The sequence below is a fragment of the Apis cerana genome, linkage group LG1 (genome assembly GCF_029169275.1).
Source record: "Apis cerana isolate GH-2021 linkage group LG1, AcerK_1.0, whole genome shotgun sequence".
NCBI classification, from domain to species: domain Eukaryota; kingdom Metazoa; phylum Arthropoda; class Insecta; order Hymenoptera; family Apidae; genus Apis; species Apis cerana.
In genome coordinates, this window is record NC_083852.1 from 449,507 (window position 1) to 468,602 (window position 19,096).

The 19,096-nt window shown below is 44.4% G+C and overlaps 2 protein-coding genes across 11 annotated transcripts in view; one reads left to right on the forward strand and one right to left on the reverse strand.

Annotated features, from left to right (window-relative positions):
* The window catches only part of LOC107992716 (WD repeat-containing protein 47), a 62,785-nt gene that overhangs the window by 19,012 nt on the left and 24,677 nt on the right, over positions 1–19,096 (forward strand). For 3 of the 8 annotated variants that reach the window (XM_028664345.2, XM_017048750.3, XM_028664344.2), the window contains exons 2-6: positions 3,441–4,140; positions 4,259–4,862; positions 4,938–5,286; positions 10,594–10,704; positions 10,876–10,954. In XM_028664345.2, the coding sequence (XP_028520146.1) occupies positions 3,460–4,140; positions 4,259–4,862; positions 4,938–5,286; positions 10,594–10,704; positions 10,876–10,954 (1,824 nt within the window). In that variant the 5' untranslated portion in view covers positions 3,441–3,459. Of the gene's footprint in view, positions 1–3,440; positions 4,141–4,258; positions 4,863–4,937; positions 5,287–6,200; positions 6,770–8,153; positions 9,612–10,127; positions 10,285–10,593; positions 10,705–10,875; positions 10,955–10,995; positions 16,858–19,096 lie in introns of those variants that run through there. The other 5 variants (XM_028664348.2, XM_062083020.1, XM_062083027.1 and 2 more) reach the window with 5 other exon arrangements.
* Positions 361–19,096, reverse strand: part of LOC107992718 (uncharacterized) — a 196,033-nt gene continuing 177,297 nt past the window's right edge. For 2 of the 3 annotated variants that reach the window (XM_062083123.1, XM_017048759.3), the window contains exons 2-6: positions 2,324–2,587; positions 1,839–2,207; positions 1,623–1,767; positions 1,182–1,555; positions 361–1,100 (exon numbers count right to left, since the gene is read on the reverse strand). In XM_062083123.1, coding sequence (XP_061939107.1) covers positions 642–1,100; positions 1,182–1,555; positions 1,623–1,767; positions 1,839–2,207; positions 2,324–2,341 — 1,365 coding nt within the window. In that variant the 5' untranslated portion in view covers positions 2,342–2,587 and the 3' untranslated portion in view covers positions 361–641. The remainder of the gene's footprint in view (positions 1,101–1,181; positions 1,556–1,622; positions 1,768–1,838; positions 2,208–2,323; positions 2,588–19,096) is intronic. The other variant, XM_062083130.1, reaches the window with a different exon arrangement.

The window sequence follows — 19,096 nt, forward strand, 5'->3', positions numbered from 1 at the left end:
ATTCGATTCTTCTCCCGCACTCTCTCCGTTCGGGTCAATTAACGCCCCCGGCGAAATTGTCTGAAATTGAATTTTCGTTCAGTCGCATGGTTGTCGCTCGACCGCAACTCGCTTTCTCCGCGAAACTTTGTCGCCTTTGGCGTTAATGTACTAATTAACGAGGGAGGTCGACTTAATGGGGAAATCTTTCCGCAATCCCGAGCCGAGTCGAAGATGAAAACTCGCTCGCGGAGGTGTTTGCGAAATTTCGAAAAATAAACGAAAAGTTTCTTTCAAATTCAACTTTCGCCTGAACCGATTTCTGGTGAAATCGATGCTGAAATTTGATGCACGATTTAAAAAGAGGATAGAAACAGGGTGTAACAAACACACGATGTTTTATTAAATAATATCAATCCAATTCTTACACGTTATGGACGATATTTGTAGAAAAATATAAAATACTATCTTATAGAACACCGTTGACGAAAAGTTCGTAACATGTTACTTCTTTGGAATACCAACGAAACGATTAAAAAACCGTAAGAATGCGATCTAAGAGAGAGAGAAAGAAGAAGAAACAAGTTGTACGAACTTTTTGTCCACGTTAATAGATACAATCTAGCCAAACAATTGATTATTCGATTTGCAAAATCAAAGACTTAAACTAACTGATACGCGATAGGCTGTTGTAGGTTGTCGGGACTCTCGAAACAAATTTTGTAGGACGAGTAGAGGGGCGTATACGGATACACGGCCGATGCATAATTGTCGACGTAATTACCGACGTAGTTAAGGGGATAAGTTTGAGGAAGAACGATGTATTGAGGATTTTGTACATAGTTTACCCCCAACTCGTCCGGAAGTTGATAAACTTGCACGAGTTGCTCTGCACCAGTTTGCGCCGCGGCTTGCTCCCCGCCACCTTGCACCGTTGCTAAATTCTTATTAACCCCCTTATTGTTCCCCGGATTAATGAAATTCACACTGACGTCCTCCTTCGGCGTGTTCTCCGTCGTTCTTCCACGCCCGTGCTGATGCAGATTCTGAATCACTTTTATCTTGTAGATGTCCCCCAATTTTGTGCCCACTATCTCCTCGTTATTAACTCCGGAGGGTATCTGAAAAATCGAAAATCGTCGTCGTCGTTTAAATTTAAATCATTTTTCGCCGCAGAAAAATTGAGACATTAATATTCTCACCATGGAGGTTCGGGCTGCCACGTGATCGTCCGATTTCGCCACGATTGGCGACGATTGACCAGCGGAAAGCGGTCTCAGCTCGGGGAACTTTCTCTGCTCGAGCCTAAATTGTTGCGGTTGCTGGGACAGGTGATCTTGCAAAAATATCGAGCGTTGAACGTTCTCGGCGTCGGGGTTCGAGGTTTGTGAAGGGGTAGCTGCAGCTTGTTGTTGTTGTTGCTGCGACGTTTCTTGCGGATTCGCTTGGGACAAGGTTTGTTGACCTCCCGTCATTTGTTGGGGGTCGTAGGTGCGATACTGTTGGTGCACGGGGCGCATGTTGGACGGTTTCAGTCCCAACAGAGTCACGCTGTGACGAGCTTTCACGCGCTTCTCTGTTCGAGCCAAGCAATTACTCGACGTATACAAAAGGTATAAAGTTAGGAATTATTGATATCTTACCATCTTGATTTTGCAAATCAACCACCGACATCGCGTCATCGCTTAGGGACGGCTTCGCGGCCACATCATTTTCATCATGTTTGTTCCCCTGTCCTGCACTATCGAGCTTCTCGCCGTTGGACCTTTTGCGTCTACTGTGTACTGCCTGAGAAAAATATCGTCGATTAAGCTGTTTCGAAAAAACAAAAAGGATTACGATCGAAGCAGTCCGCTCACCGGAGGAAGGTTATATTGGTAATATTGTGGTGGAAGGTTGGAAGGCACTTCGGTAATTTCGCCCAACGAGGAAAGCAATCGCTTGTAGGTGGCCTTTGACATCGGTGGCAACGTTCCTGAATATATCGGCAACACCGCGTAGCTAGGAACGTGATACGAATTTCCGTACACTGGATGAAGTTCCAAATGATAGCCCGGATCCGCGTATCGCTCTTGTTGACGATCTTGCTGTTGATTATCCTGTTGAACCGAATGCCGAACGGTTTCGGGGGGTTGCGTGGCTACGCGTTGTTGCGCGGAATGCTCGTATCCAGGCTGCACTATGATGTCGGCTAGAGCTTGGCCGATTAAGAAAACAGCCATTACGAACTGGAATAAAAATAATACTTTTTCTATTATCATTTCTCTGCTACGAATTATGGAATTATGATTAAAAAGTAAATGGAATTGAAATGCAATGGAGAGGAATCGTAACGAAATCTTACCATCGCCAACTGTGCCATTATTGTTGTTGTTGTTGTTGTTACTATTCTCCTTGGTGTTGATCGTTTAAAGGTTCGATCGAAACTGCACTGCGCTCTGTCACGAACACGTAAATTAACACGCAAAGTTGCTGATGCCACATATGTATATTCGCGTGGCACGCACTTTTGCCAAGCCAAATTTGCGTTTACTTGGACGAATTTGCCAAATTCGTGGAAGCTTTTTTATGGGTCATTCGTTTATGAAATTCTCGTAACTTCGTCCATCTGGCAAAAAAGAAAGAAATTTGTCAACGAGAAATCACTTTTCGCTCAACGTGTTGCGAAACGGGAGAGGTCGCCCTCTGATCGAAAATTTCGTTTCGAAGACAGACTTTTGACGCCATATGGAGCGGGCAATCGATAATCTTCCTCTTACCCCCATCCTTCGACGTCGTTCGTAGAAAGTTGGAGAGAAACAGATTTCCAAATCTTCTTTCCACGATTTTGGGCCGAGAAACGGAAAAGTTTGCATGAATCTATTCCGATCGTTATCTCGATTTCTTGTTGAACGTTTTCGAGAATTTTTCGAAACATTGGAGATCACGCGAGATGCGTAATTGAAATATTGACGCGGGAAGAGGATGGTTTAACAGCGATAGCTGATCAACGTCCGAATCTATCCACCCAGTTCGTACGACAATCAGGGCATGTCAGCAGGGCCGGTGGCCTCCAAGTGCAACGAACTTGTAAAAGGAAGGATTTCGCACATTCCTTGCGAGCGCGGCATTATTTCAGTTTTGCAATACCACGCATCGTTCGAACAGCAATTCCGGTGAATCAGATCGTGATGCGTCGAACCTTACGATTATTACTTATTATCGACCGGTATTAAATTACGAATCGAACGATCGTAATTTCGACATCGGCCTACTAACGTTCTTACTTCCATACAATCTATATTATGTAGGTCTCGTTTCGAAATATAATTTTCCATAATTTTCTAAGAGAGAAAGGAAAAAATGATACGACGTAGACAGGCAATTTTAATTTTACGATAATCGTTGTTAAATATAAATTTCTGATCGATACAGACAGGAGGCTGCGATTCTCTCATGTTATTCCGCTTGGAATTGTCCAGGTTGCGTATTCGGTACGTGATGCCGGCGGCGCACCTGACGCTGCGCGAGGAGGATGTGGTACGACTAACCTTGGAGTTCCTCCACAGCCGAGACCTTCACATCTCGCAGCTCTCGTTGGAACGAGAAACAGGAGTGATAAACGGCCAATACAGCGACGATGTCCTGTTCCTTCGCCAGCTGATCCTCGACGGGCAATGGGACGACGTGCTCGAGTTCATCCAGCCGTTGGAAGCGCTCCCGGATTTCGACATGAGAAAGTTCACCTACTCGATCCTCAGGCACAAGTACGTGGAACTGCTCTGCATCAAGTCTGAGGCGAACTTCATCGCGGCCGGGACGAACGGCAGCGTGGACAACGCGGTCGAGGAGGTGGTCAAGGTCTTGAGCGATCTCGAGAAGGTCGCTCCGTCCAAGGAGGAGTACAGCAGCTTGTGCCTGTTGCTGACCCTTCCGCGGCTCACCGATCACCTCCAGTACAAGGATTGGAATCCGAGCAACGCCAGGGTTCAGTGCTTTCGGGAGGTGCATCCGTTGGTGGAGAAGTTTCTCCCCGGGGACAGGAAGAGCACCGATCCAGCTCATCCGGTCACCTCCGCGAAAAACGATCGGCTTATACAGCTGATAATCAAGGGGATTTTGTACGAGTCGTGCGTGAATTACTGCCAGGCCAAAGCTACCGGCTCCAAGGAGAGCGAGCAGGTATTCCGTTAAATTTACCCCCGATAATCTTTTCTTTCTCTGTTTAAGAAGTATTATTTCGGGAAGTAAAAAAGGGAAGAAAAAGAACTAATTTCTCCCTACTAATTTCGATCGACAGGTGGAGATGAATTTCTCCAGGCTGTTAGACGGCTCGGTCGGTTTCAGCGATTCCGACTTGAGTCTACTCTCTTGGCTGCAAAGTATACCACCGGAGACGTTCGCGGTGCCTTTCGCGCAGCGCACGTTGAACGTGGACGTGGAGCGGCTGGAAAGACCGTCATTGGAGACCTCCTGGACCGAGCACATGTTGATCACTCCCATAAAGCCCAAGACTTTCCCGCACAGCGCGATGCCGTTCACAAGGCCACGATCCGCCGCCGACATGATGTCCCGCAGTTTAGTGCCGGCTTTAGAAGCTGGACTCGGACCAAGGAGTCCCGGCCCTAAAAATACAACGATACCATCCGCGGCGCTAATGGCTCTGTCCACCGGTGACATAAACCCGATGTCGAGATCCTCTTTCGCCAGCTTTCATTTGACCGGTTTCAAGAATAACAAATTGATGAACACGAGCGTGGACAGACTGTTCGAGAACGAGGGTGACGTCTTCCTTAGCTCGAGCTACGCGGAGTTCCAACAACTGCCTTCCATACAGGAGACCACGGCCAACAATCAGCCGAAGGCTCCTCCGAGAACGAGGGGACACTCCAAGAGTCCCGAGGGTAAGCGAATCGTTTTCTTTCCTTTAATCCTCTGGACGACAGCCTAATATTCGCGCTTGTTTTCCCTCGTTTCAGCTATCAAAGCCGATCCCTCTGCGGCCTCCACGCCGGAGCGTAGAGTTGCCGGCAGAGAATCACCGGCCCCGTCAACCGCCAGAAGCTCGAGAAGAGATTCTTTGGCGGAGAAGCCGACCGGTGTCGCGGCAAAGATCACGGAGCCAGCCGCGATCCCCGTCAGGGCTTCACTGGGCGGAGATCATCTGGAGCAGAGTTACAACGGTGATCTGTTCAAAGAATATCAAAAGCAAAAGCAAAGGCTGCAGGAAAAGGTTCAACAGAAGGAAAGGGAATGGGATGATTTGCTCAGGCAATTGTCTGCTCCGTTACCCGCTCAAGTGGTCGATAACAGACTTCAGGGAGATGGGTGAGCGAACAGTTTTTCTTTTCTTCTTCTTCTTTTTTTTTTTTCTTATTATTATTCCTAATTCCTTATTCGTCGTATCGTCGAAGCGACTCGAGCAACGAGCGATTTTCATCGGTGTAACTTTACACCGATAGTTTTTTTTTTGTACGGAGAAGCATATCGGTAAACGATCAGGAAACGGTGAAACAAAAGCGTATTGTTGGTCGCGTTTCGGTGAGTCGTTATTCAACGGGTGGAATGCCGACGATTATCAGCAGCGAGCAATCACGGAAAAGAGGGGTAGGACGGTTCGAATTAACGTTGGCTCGTTTCCCAACGAGTTATTCGCGCGACATAATCCGGACAAATACTGTTGTTTCCCGTGTGATGGTCTCGCGGAGCTCGGTCAATCAAACGGAGTAGTTGGCTGCATTCTCTAACAGATGGCAGCAAAGGAATGTCTTTGTCGCGCTTATTACGGTACTAAAGCGGGAGCCGAGAATAACTCGTGCGGTCTAGACACTAACGTGTGGCGCCGATCGAAATAGCAATTCTCGACAACAGAAACGTTCGAAAGAAAGAGGGATCATTTTGACGCCTTGACAATGACCCCTCTTTGCTCTTTGCTCTCCCGCGAGAATCGAATTTCTTCTCTTCTTTTATCGAGTGAAAAAAAGCGAAAGTTAGAAAATATCAACGCTTAAGAATCGATTACGCGCGTAATCGCCCATTTAAAATTCGTATCGCGGAGAAAAATGTTTTAAAGAATGTTTGCTTTATTTTTTTCTCTCTCTCTCTTTCTCTCTCGTACTTTCCACACTCGATTATTATTCGTACTTCCATTAGAGCGGAATCCAACAGGGGACGATTTCTTTTAAAAGTTACCGACCGTAGCATATCTCGCATAGACGGATCCACGGTAGACAAATCAGTAACGGCGGGAAGTCATCCCTCGTGAGTGTCACGCGCGCATTCCTTTCCTCGAACGAATAAACGGTCCCGGCTGTATCCTCGTAAATGTCTTGTAACGAGCTAAAATTACCATCGTTCCAAGATGTCAAGTGCAATGTATCTTTTCTCCGAAGGCATATCGGTTGCATCCGGTGATAACTAAAATGCGGCGTTTAAACGGTTGTTTTATCGACACACCTGTTTCACGAACGCGTTTCAGTTTCTTATCTCCACGCTCTCCAAATATTTACCTGTCTCGTAACCTAAATAACGTTGAACGTGGACGTGGACGAGAAAGGGAATGGTTCCTCGGCGGCAGATAGCTGCGCGAAAGAAACGAAAGTGGAATTCAAACCCGGTTCATTGGCATCGATCGTTGACATTGTTCCGAATTCGGATACCGGATGTGTGAGAATAGTGCGTGCGCGTTGTCACAGGGAAATCGTAACCGTACAGCTTCGTCATTGGTCGGGCCCGTCCTGCATATTTATAGTTTCATTGTTTCGTTCGCGTTGCGGTTCTCGTAAAACGCGGATGAATGTGCAAATTTCTGGTATGCGGCGCATCGTCTAGACGCCTCGCTTTTTTCTTCTCTTCGAGTTTAATTTAAAGGGTCGTCTTTAAATAAAACTCGAGTCGGAGAAAAATATTTTGACGTTTCGTACGAATATCTCGAAAATTCGTTTCCAAGCGAAATCGATCGTTAATGGAGCGAATCCGAGGATAGATTCGAGCGGGCATTTTTCTTATTGCGAAAAATCTCAATTATCACGAATCACGTGGCAAGAAAAAAGGTTAACTTATTTCAAAAGCCGCGATATAACGGTTGCAACATCGCGAACTCGAGGTAATCAATCTCAACTTGTCGCGTACGTGTGCAAACGGTGTTGGATTACGTTGCATGGACATTCGAGTTATAAACACAACGAAGGATGCATATTATGAATATCTATTTCGATCGATCAATTTGATAATAATATCGGTCATTGTGAGAAAAATTTCATATCGCGAAAGATTTGGAAATTTTAAAGATAACTTTTTTTTTTAAACGGGATAATAAGATACGTTTATTGGATACAATTCTTTGTATTGTTCTATGTCTACTCTTGATGAAGGTTATCGTGAGGTATCGTAATGCTGACAAAGCTCTTCTTATCTTGAATTATCGCGTAATTGTTCGGTTAAAAGGATTCACGATGGAACGATATACTTATTTTTCTTTTTTTATTTCCACGGACGTTCGAATGACTCGATCATTGAAATGATCGATTATTGTAAAAAAAAATAACGAGATACCATCTTGTAATAAAGAGGATTATTTCAAACAATGCAAAGAGAACACATATATAGATGCGTCGAAAGATTCTGATTTTATTTAATTTTTTATTATGCACATTACGAGAGTAATTAACGTTTGCAATACAAGATCTAAGAATTGGTATTGGGCCAAAGAAAAAGTATCGAATATTTGATACTTTGTTAACCGCGAAATATGAGTTTATTTAAGAGAGAGAAATTTCTCGGCCGTTGAAATAAGAGGCGAGAGTCCTTGATCCTTCAACCGATTCGACGAACGAGGCCATTCATAATGATTCACTGCGCTTCACTTGTTCCAGCGTAAATCCCTTTAAATGGCCACGCCAATATCACAATTTAAAGTTAGAAGAAATCCTAGCTTACTCACGTTTCCCCGAAATTGTCTCAGTATCGATCGTATTCGTTAATTAAAATCGAGCAGAGGTGTAGACAGCGATGGAGAAAATTCAATAAGTCGAAATTACGAATAAAATTGCTCCTATAAGCTTACTTTAAGTTAATTCGTCGTTCAAAACATTGGTAATAGCAAACAATTGTAAAGCCAAATATATAATCAATTATAACAAATAGCTATATAGCTAAATAAATGTTATTCGAGCATTTTAATAATTAATTACTTAAAGTAACTTTATTCGAGATTTTTATTTAGTTACTTTTTCAATTAATGCCCGACTCTGGATCCAATTCATTTTCGTCCAGAGAGGACGATAAAATTTTTTGTACACACGTTTCGAATCTTCTCAAAATTTCGTTACTTACGAGATGATCCCTCACGCGTGTTATTGTTTTACGGCCGACAGATACGGATCGTATTCGTAATACAGTTTATTAATTTCCCCCGAATTCTACAAATTATGCGAGACAAGTTGAAACGGCCTGGTTAAATGACTGTGGCAGGCAGAGTCGGCGAATGAATGGCATCGAGATGAAACGCGTTGGAAAGACGGATTTAGCGTGGAAGGGCGAAATTCTCGAATTTCTCGCGCGCGTTCTCGTTCGGTTCTGTGACCAAACGATATTGTCACGCTAATCCTCCGCGAGGATCGAGGATGCCGGTCGTTTCGAACATTTTTCTTGGCTCGAACACCGGCGTTCTTCGCGACACACACGCCAAGAGGCAACCGAGATAGAGAGAGTTTTCCTTACAAAACGTCCACCTACTCGACGAGCTTGGAGCCGACGCTTCGAGACGCGGCGCGTAATTGGTACGCGTGACTGGCCGAGATTATGGTTACAAACGTGGCTTTGTTCGGGGACCGGATTGAACAGGGGGAGAATCGCGAAATAAGCGTCCATCTCGAGTCGAATAATCGGCTCGTTAGCATCGAAGAATAGCAGGTGTTGTAAACGTGGAAAAGTGCATTGGGAGTAGGTTAGTTCAAGGTGAACCGATCGCAATCGCTGTGACGGGGAGGATGGGTGTCCCATTCTTTCGCAATAGTTTGTTTTCAATTACGTCTCGATTACGAAATTGTGTTCACCGCGCCATCACGGCGCGGACAATGGAATTTGATATTATTTGATATTAATTTGTAATATTAGCGGCTTAAGAAAAAAAAATAACGATCGTTGTCGTGTTTCGTTCGATATCGAATACAATTTCGAGGCGAAGAATATATAATTGAATAGGAAGAAAATTGGGATTTAGAAAAGTGTGAAAAATTTGTTTGTCGTTGAAACGCGCTACGTGTCTCGCGTCAGGAAACCGGTGTGCTTTCGAACACGAGAAACAATTATCTTATCCCATCGCTTTGCCGCGTTCTTTCACCTCTTTCGAATCGTTGGTAATCTCGATAGATGATAAAGACACCTCTTATCTCGTCCAGCAACATTGTAAAATGCTAGAGAAAAGATAATTAAACAATCGAGAATTAAGAATGAAATCGCATCGCGTCGCTTATTCGAATATCTCGCCAAATATTTCTCCAATGCATCGAATCAACGATTTTCTTCTCTCTGTACACACGTTTCGTGTACGTACAATTGTACGTACATAGAAGGAATTACGTTTCTTGGAATGCTGGCGAGCGTGTTTGGATGTACGAAGTGTGGAGAGCACAACTGGTCTGGGAAACAAAGTGAGCCTCTGCGATAGGTCGCGATACGGTTTGTTATTAGCGAGCGCGGCCCGTGGACGGGCAGTCGAGTCTAATGGCTGTGGCGGGCGAAATCGTAGCCACCGCTTGGCTCCCTCGATATTCCACGTCGGGCTTCCTCCGCAGCAGCATCGTTCCCCCCGTCGTTGTTGTGCACGTACCGCTACTACTACTACGACACGGCCGGACAACTCGACGAACATTCCATTCGCTCCTTAATCACGCTCCCTAAATAAGACGCGAGCCACTCGGGATTCCGTGACTTCCGACGCGGTCAAATCGTTGCGAATCGATCGTTTCGATCGCGCCTCGAGGATCGTCGTTCGTCCGCGGCGGCGGCGGTGGTGGTGGTGGTGGTGGTGTGCGGTGGTGTGTGCGTGCGGTTGTTGTTGCGTCGCGCACGAATCGTCGATCCTCGCCTCGGTCTCGTCGTGTTTTCGCAACGATTCGAGGGCGGAAGGCAAGTTTGACGGATCGATCTCTCTGGATTCGGAACAGAAATGATCTACCACAAACCGACGATACCTCGATTCCGGATTGCCGAGCGTGTCAGCCTCGCTTCCCCGAGCAATCGACCGATTTATTCGAAACAGAACAGCCACAACAGCACGTGCAGCTTCAGAAGCGCTGCTTCCACTCCGCCTTGCATCAATCGGTATATATTCCTTTCTTTCTCGAATCTAATAATTGGCCTTTTCATTCTTTTTTTCGAGAAATTCGAGCGCGTGTCTGTACGAAATTCCTTCTCTCCAGGAATGTAATGACCAGTGTAATGATAATTCTAATCCTCGTCGTCTATCGATTGCCGATGATCCTTTAAACGTTCGCGACCAATCAATGCCAAATAATCGTTTCACGCGTAATTTATTACAATCAACGGTCGCGTTGAAGGGATTTTGCGATTGTTTTTTTTTTTTTTTTAAGAAACGAAGCTAACTGTGTCCGTTTCCTTATGCGATTACAGCATGAAACAGCCTTTGGGAAGTAAAGGACCTTCACCTGTGCACACGAGTACGCCTGCTCGATCCGGTATCCAGTCACCGAAGCCTACGATCAATGGATCCGAGCCTGTGATGTAAGTGTTTCGTCAGGAATTTACAACTGAGCGATAAGGTAGATTCGGGAAATATAATTGCATTAAATAGCAAAGAGTCTCGGATTAACGATCCTCGCGAGGAGGAATTTGACGATTAGAAGTTATTTACGTAGGCATTTGATGAGAAATGGTATCGAAAAATGTTCACAGGAGACAGAACTCGGCGCTAGGTAACACTTACGATCCCAGAGTGCAAGAGAGTCATTACGACGTCGTGAAGCCGATAAAGGTAAAGTAAATACGACATTACGATTATTTGGACGGAATTTATTCATGAAATCGGGACGGAAAGCTAATCGAGATTCGTTTCGAATCTGGTCCGTGATGATACAATTAATTTATCTCGCGAAATATCGAGATAAAATTCTCGTTACGATGTAATTTAATAGGAAATTAACGAACCGTGTTTAAATGTTCCTTTGTTCAAGAATTTAACCTTTTGTTGCCTCATCGTGTTTTAATCATTCTTTATACCGAATGCATTGCGCGCTTATCAGTATTGGATTGCAAGAAACGCATTGTTGATAAGAATGCGCGTACGAGATCAATAAAATTTGTTATAACCTCGTAAAATCGCGAACGAATGTACCACGGCCATTCGAAACATTCGCGATATTTTTACGCCAGTTTAAAATTTCCAATAGCTACTTTTAATTGATGGCAGAATTCTTAAGAAACGATTTCATAAAATAGAAAATATACATATTTACGATTTTATGAAACAGGTGTTTCTTTGTACATTTATCGCGGCATAAAATTACGGTCTCGATAATAATCGGGAAAAGAATCGAATTAACGTCCAACTTTTTTTTCATTTATCTTTTCTTATTGCCATAAATGCTCGGTATAAACCCGTGACCCGTTTAGACGCGTTAGTTCTACTCGTAATCCACCGGAGAAACTGGATTAACTAGCAATTTCCACGTAAATCGTAAATCATTCTTATACTTAGTTTCCCTCTAATTAAAAAAGAAAAAAGAAAAAAAAGAAAAATAAAAAAGAAAAACATAACGCTAAAATACATTGTATAAATATATTTCGGCGGATAAAATCGTCACGCTTTGAATATTTCGCCGCTTCGTTTTATCAACGATTTACGCGTGTATAAAATAACGATCTCGCTCCATAATTAAATCCGGCTAATTGAATTACACCGGTGAAAGTGTTGGAAACAAAGTTGGAGGAATTGAATTCGGCGAATTAAATCTCTCGTTCTCGATACGTTTCCAGCTCGAAATCGAGGACTTGGATCTCGTAATCGATCGATCGTTCGAGGAATTGCCAATTAGAGGTTTTAATCGGCGCAATTAGCCGTTCGATCGCATAACTTCCCCTTCCTCCGCTCGATCTTCTATGTTTCAACTACGTCGAATCCTTTTCCGGAAGGTTCGTCGCCGGTGATGTAACCGTGTTATTGCCGTCGAATAATTTCCACCATTATCTAGCCCGTTTCCGTTGCTAAAAGATCCGTGCAGATAACGCGTGTTTACATTTGAATGTAAACGCTCCTCGCCGCTCGAAGATAGAATTGAAAATAGAAACAATGGGGAAGAGCGCTCGTTAACCAGCGAAATTCCACTCGATCGTCGTAATAATAATAATTCGTAATTATTCGGTGCTCGAGTATCCTGTTCACGTGGCATCTCGTTACGTCATCGCGTTTAGTCAACAGGAAAGGACTCGCTTCCGCGACGTAAAGTTTCTGCCAATATCTCCATTAATATTCGACGTAAGTTTGTTGCGCGCTCGATACGTTAACCTTGCTTGGATCTCGGAGAATGTCAAGATAATAATTCGAAGACGATAATTCGTCTACCATTTCTTCTGTGAAAGATTTTCTGCGCGGATCGTAGCTCGATTGATCACGCGATCTCTTAAAATTACAACATTATTCGAGATTCAATTGTGCACCGCTTGTATCATGCTCGTATCGCGGACGATGTCGATTCCAGGTGCTCCAACCAGGTGCGATTCCGAGAACGCGACGCGGCTCTGCGATTCGACTTTATGGTCGAATACGTGATCGGCTGGATCGCCAACAGCTGTTGGCAGCGGTGTCTCTCTTTGGCCGCGTTATAATGGGTCACGGCCTGTGTTTTGTCTTTTCTCTTTCCTTCTCCATTATCGCGGACGAAACCGGTTCATCGATCCGTAGCGTTAGGAGATAACACTTTATAGAATACATCTTGCGACATAGACGTTGCGCACGCTTTTTAAAGAGATTAAATCGCGTGGGAGCGAAACTGTTAGATTCCCATACTGCGTTTTTCTCGTTGGAAGGAAAAACAAGTACGATCGAGCGAAAATATTCCTCTTTCTTCTGCGCGGTAAAATTCCAAGTGAAATAAAGTGAACCGCGAGGAACGAAGCGATACGTCCTTACCTGAGACAACAAGGTCCAAGCACGCGCCTACACTCGAAATTCTAATGCCGGATGGATTACGTTACGCGATGACGCAGTTGGAGGACGCGAATCTGGGCGCAGTCTAGCGCATCTTTGCGTCGATACAATTGGAAGACGATCGTGGGGGACGCGGACGAAAATGGTCGTTCCGCGTGGGCGGCCGCGGTTTTTCCTAGATTTTTGCCGAGTCGCATACACGGCGATGACAATCTCCAATTTCGATGCGCGAGATTAGCGCGTGACGTAACCGCCAGGAGGGAGGGAAAATATAACGAGAGGAAGCGGCGAGTTAATCAAACGTATCGTGGCCGCGATTTAATGTTTATGCGCCGTGACGTTTATGGCCCGTTTAACGGGTTAAACCGTGATAAAATGGAATCGTTGGAAAATTTGTGGGCGCGATTTCTGGCTGTGCCCACGAGGGTTCGAGGTGGGTCGTTTCGAAGGTAATAAAACGCGATATCGTCGGTTGATAAACAGCGACGCAATCGTCACATGGCTCGCTCCGTGAAACTGGACACTTGCCAGCGTGTCACTTTTCCGAAAGGGTACACCTTTTCCTACTCGAATCAAAAGCGCGATACGCAGCTTCGACCGTCAAGGTGAACTGGAATCAACAGTCATGTGGGTGTGGAGAAGTCTAGTAACTCAATAACGGCACGTGCTCGTTAGCATTAATGTGCATTTGTTTACCATAAGTTTAAGTTAAGGATAGAATTTTTAAATATTTGGACTCGGTATCGGTGTTACGAGAATTTGTCGTTTCAGAGAACAAAGAGGAAAATAATTTGTTTGTCGTTTTAATAATATAATGATTGTAATTGGATATGCTGCGTAATTGCTCTTTTTTTATACCTATAATTAAAATTAATGTGTGAAACGAAAAAAAAAATGAATATAAGTATAGTTTCGGATTGAATTATTGGCGTTTATAATTCGATTCGTTTGTATATCGTTTGTCGATCGATATATAGTCGAATTACGTGCATACGTATATGGAGAGTACGTGGAATCTGGAATAGAATTGCAGCTCCATCTCGTTGCATACGTGAAAATCTGTTTCAAATGTCAGTACTCTATTATTCGCTTTTTGTTGGTGATGCAGGAATTAATTAAAAATACCAGCGCACGAATGAGTTTACCGACGTGCTAGTAGTCTGTTTTCCACGAGAACTTTGATTTTTTTTTTTTTATTAACGAACCTCTTCGCTTCTTACGTATTCCTTTTCAATTCTTATTTCATCGATTTCGTGTATTATTTCAGAATTTTTCGAATCTTCTTTTATGATTTTCTATTTTTATATAGATAACGATTGTTGCAACGATTAAATAATCTTGCGTTTATCTCCGAGCATTCGAGTAACGATAATTATAGATTTGATATCAATATAAGCATTGTAAACAAAATATATATATATATATATATATACTTTTGTCAGCTATTACGTAGCTTTTACAGGATTGCATGATTTACAAAATTATTGTGCCATTCCAAATTTATAGCATTTTCTTAAAAAAAAAACAGTAAGACGTAATAAACATAAAGTTATATTTATCACGATTAAATCACGATAAACATTATTTTTCCTTTCTTAGTTCCATCTGCTAAAAATAGAACTTTCCTTACCCGAGAAAAAAAATATACGCACGACTTCTTTCTTACGATATGGAATATTGGCTAATTTTTAATTTGAGTTTGAAAACGTTCCTTTATTTTGTCTCGACCAATTCAAAAAAAGAAAAAAATACGATAATCGATTATCGGTCACCAAGGATGTCGGATGAAACGCAGAATTCTTTTATAAAAAAAAAAAATTGAAAGATATCGCGTTGGAGATAAACGAAGAGATAATCGAATCTGAAGAACGAGATAAATAGAATAATAATAACTTAATCGCAACGATTCGACGATTGTTGGAGATAATCGGGGATCAATTGTTCCCGGACGCGGGGAACGAACGTAAGATAGAGCAGAGAGGTTCGTAAAACGCGGGACAAAACGTGGACACCTCGAGGAAAAGGGGGTGAGGGCGGTGGAGGCGCGTGTAAACGGCCGCGGATAGGCCGTAAAGAGAAGAAAGTAAAGCTCGGAACGGGAATGTTAAATCGGCACTCGACCCGATTACTAAACCCGCCAGGGTCGTGGCCGCCTCTCGTTCGGTCTTCTCCCTCAGTTTTGCGCGACAAACCCATAAGGTTTGACCTAATATGGAGAGTCGGAGTTTACGAATGCTATCGGCCTGGTGGGGATCCGTATGGAGAGCTCCTGTCAGGCCTTCGGTCTCTCTCCTCAACGGAGTTCCCCAGTACCTCATCGGACGTGTGTTACGCCGCACACGCGTTTCCATGTAACCTAACCATCGCATTTCCGAGTGGAACGACAGTTAACAGTTCGCAGCCTGGACAGAGTGAGTTTCGTGCCTGAGGGGAAATGGGCGAAAGCGTTTGGACCTCGATTCGCGCCGCGACCCGCGATTATAGATACATTGTTCGCGTCGAGAGTTAAAGAAAGATAGTCGGTTCGATGATCAATTCGTCGAGTTTCGAGGTTTAGAAACAAGGTTTTCTCTTTTCGACGAATCCTCTGTTGGTGGAGCACGCGTTGAAAATCCTAGCAACGAGTAAGAAACGGGTGACGGGTTAGAGAATCGCACAGAGAGCAGCTATGCGGCTGAGCGCGGTCGAAGCTCAGTGTACGTGGCGCGGCCAACAGGATTAGCCGTTGCATCGGAAACGCGGAGCTCTTTGGTACGCGAACAGCGAGTATCGTTGAATTAATCGCGAACATGTCGACGTCCGCGCATCAACAAGCCGCGATACGTCGTTTGGAGGCGTTGTTCAGGGACGTAAAGTTGGAGCAACATCATCCGGACATAGTGAAGGTGGAGATAGACTCGAGTTGTTGCGACATTCACGGGAAACACGCGAAGGAGAATTGTTGGAATCGCAGGGGCTCGATTGGGACCGCGTATCAATACAGGGGAGAGACTCTCGGGCGTCGAGACGGTTACCCGGGATCTTCTCCGGGCAGGAGGGGCTCCCTTGGACTGCCGATGTCACCACCGAAGAAAGAGCTTCACCCTTCCAGTTTCCCCAACACTTTGAGGAAGAGTCCGCTTGGTTCGTCCATGGGCGCCATCAATCACACGAGGAAAGATTTTTACGCGCCCACGTTGAGCGGTTCGCCGCTGCGACGAGATGCCATTGGTCGGTCGATGGGGTGTCTGAAGAAGGACACCGTGTCGAGCTACAATTCTCCGCTGAGGCGCGATTACGTGGCAAAATCGATGACGAGCCTCCAGAGGCCGATGCCTCCGCGGCGAGACGCTAATCATTTGTCCAGCCTGTTCCCCGCTTGCCCGACGTCGCACAACGACTCTTCGAGGTCCGTCGGCCTGGTCTCCTCCTCGCCGTCGTCGAACAACGATCCGAAGCCGAGAAGCCCGTCGAATTTGAAAAGTTGTCTGGCTGGGTCCAGCGGAAATTTAAGAAACAACTTGAACGTGACGCTGAGCACCGATCTTTCGAACGGGAATCTGAAAAAGGATGGGAAATCGATAGCGCCGCTTTCTAACCGAAGAGGTTCCTACGACAGGAGAAGGCTCTCCACGGATTCTTTGGATAATACGAAGAGAAACTCGTGGGATCCGGGTCGCAGGGGCTCTTCCGGATCGTCCGGAGGATGGGACGATCCCATTTGGGAGGAGGGAACGTTCGACGCCGACCAGGTAAAATATTCCAACGGTTGGAGGCGAGATCGTGGAAGGAAACGCGTACGATTTCTTTTTAGAATCGAATAGGACGAATGAAAAGGACGTGCGAAAAGGAATTGTAATTGTCGAGGCATTTGCTCAAAAATTCTGTCAGATATTAACAACGGACGAAGAAAGTCGAGCGACAACGTGTTCTCTCATTGTCTCCGCTGCTTTCCCGCGAGGGACAAGAGAAATCATCTTTCCATACACACGCGCGCGCGCGCGATGGTGAAACGTAAGAAAATGCGCGGCTCGATCGTCGTTGCACGCGCGGACAGAATTTATCGTTCCTTGTTCGATTGCGCTCAACCGGCCGTGGGAAATTGCCATTCGCGCCAGCGTACGAGGCGTCCGTTTATCGTTCCAACGAATTATTCCGATCGAAATTTATTCCTATCCGATAAAATTTCTGATCGGATGCGATTTTCTCTTTTCCTCGAAATCGCGCGAAACGTCGATCATCGTCGTGTCCCCTCGTCACACTTTACGAAACTTTCATCCGTCGTTAGAAACGTCCGTTAGATGAATTTCGCGAAAGCGTTGATTTACGAGCAACCGTGCAGCGGCATTAAGGTATTTTTCATGTGGCGCCGTCACATGCTAAGTGTTTGTACTTACGTCATCGGCGTGCCTCGCACGGTATGGACACGCTGTTAGTCATCGACCATGATATTATGAAAGCGTCCACCTCATCGGGATCACGCGGTTCGATCTTCTCTCGTTAAATTCGTGCATTCTCGTAACTTCCATCCGAGGAAAGACGTCACGGTTTTTATTTACAAGCCACGGCGTCGATTAACAAATATTTGTATTCCTGCTTCGTAACAGGCGATTGTCGAATATATTTCACCTGTTGAATTCATCGACTGTGTAGTTTTTTTATTCCTCGTTCGCACGGATAAAATTGTCATTCGTACGCCGAGACTTTTGTTCTAAACGTCGAGTATATATATATATACACACGAACGTTGGGACTGTGTAATGCTTATTTAAGAATCTTTAAGAGAGAAGTTTAGATCATTATTATTCACCGCGCGTCTCTCGTACATACAGGCATTCCTCGCATCGCGTAATATAGGCGATACACGGACAATAATCGTTATTCTTCCACATCGTCCATTAAATGAAACAAATCGTTTAATTTCTGAAGCTATTGTGAGCTGGAATTTCAGATACAACTCGCGTTAATTCACCTGTCGAAACGTTTAAAAAACCATTCGTCTTTCATACTCGTTCTTCGCGCGAGGAATTCGCAAAGAGTATTTTATAAGAAGCTTCGTTAAATTGGAAATTCGTTGTTCCAAACGCAATCCACTCTGAATACGTTATACGTTATCTAAATGATTTCATCGAATTTCCGTGGACTTGCACTTGATGGTGCAACGCGATACGGCGCATTTCCTGAAACGAGATTGTCGCAGGTGAGGCCTACGCGTGGTTTGGCCATGAGCTGCCCACTCATCTGCGCATTGCTTGTTTTTTTTCATATGTCGTTCTCGCTTTCTCTCTCTCTCTCTCTCTGCTGCCGTTCGTCGCGTGTATCCTTTATGTAAACGGTGACGACCTACGCCGCTGGCCCTCGATATGGCCACACTGGCGGAACGATTTAAAAGTAGCGTCCGCGTCATTAAGAGGAGAGTCGATCGATCCAACCATCGTTTTGCGCGATCCTTCGTCTTTTATGGAGATTTACGACTTAGATCTTTTGCAAAATCTGAAAACTCGCGTTACGAAATACGCTTATGAATTGGAATGGATCGTTCATGGTCGTTCGTGGTAGTTTCTGCCTTTTGATACGTATGAAATCGTATGATATCGTATCGATGAATACGTTGTACGCTTCAAGAAAGTGGTAGCTGAAAAGTTACGAATGTCGTTTATAATGTATTGTATTTCACGTTTCGATAAATAATTTGTACTTGTTGTTCGGGATAAGAGAGACAGTTGTGCGGCGCGAAAGAGGAATTAGAAAATAGACGCGTTCGAAGAATTAACGGCATCGGTTTTGACGTAACATTTATTCTCCATTTGGAGGAAATATCGGAGGAAGTTTGTTTTATATAACCCGAGCGATTGATTTGATTTATGATCAAAAAGAAAGTTTTTTTTACGTAACGCAGCGCATCAAAAATTGAAAGGATATATACTCGAGAACTAGATTTTAGTAAACATATTGCAAAAAAATAGAGATTGATCGAATGTAAAAATGCAG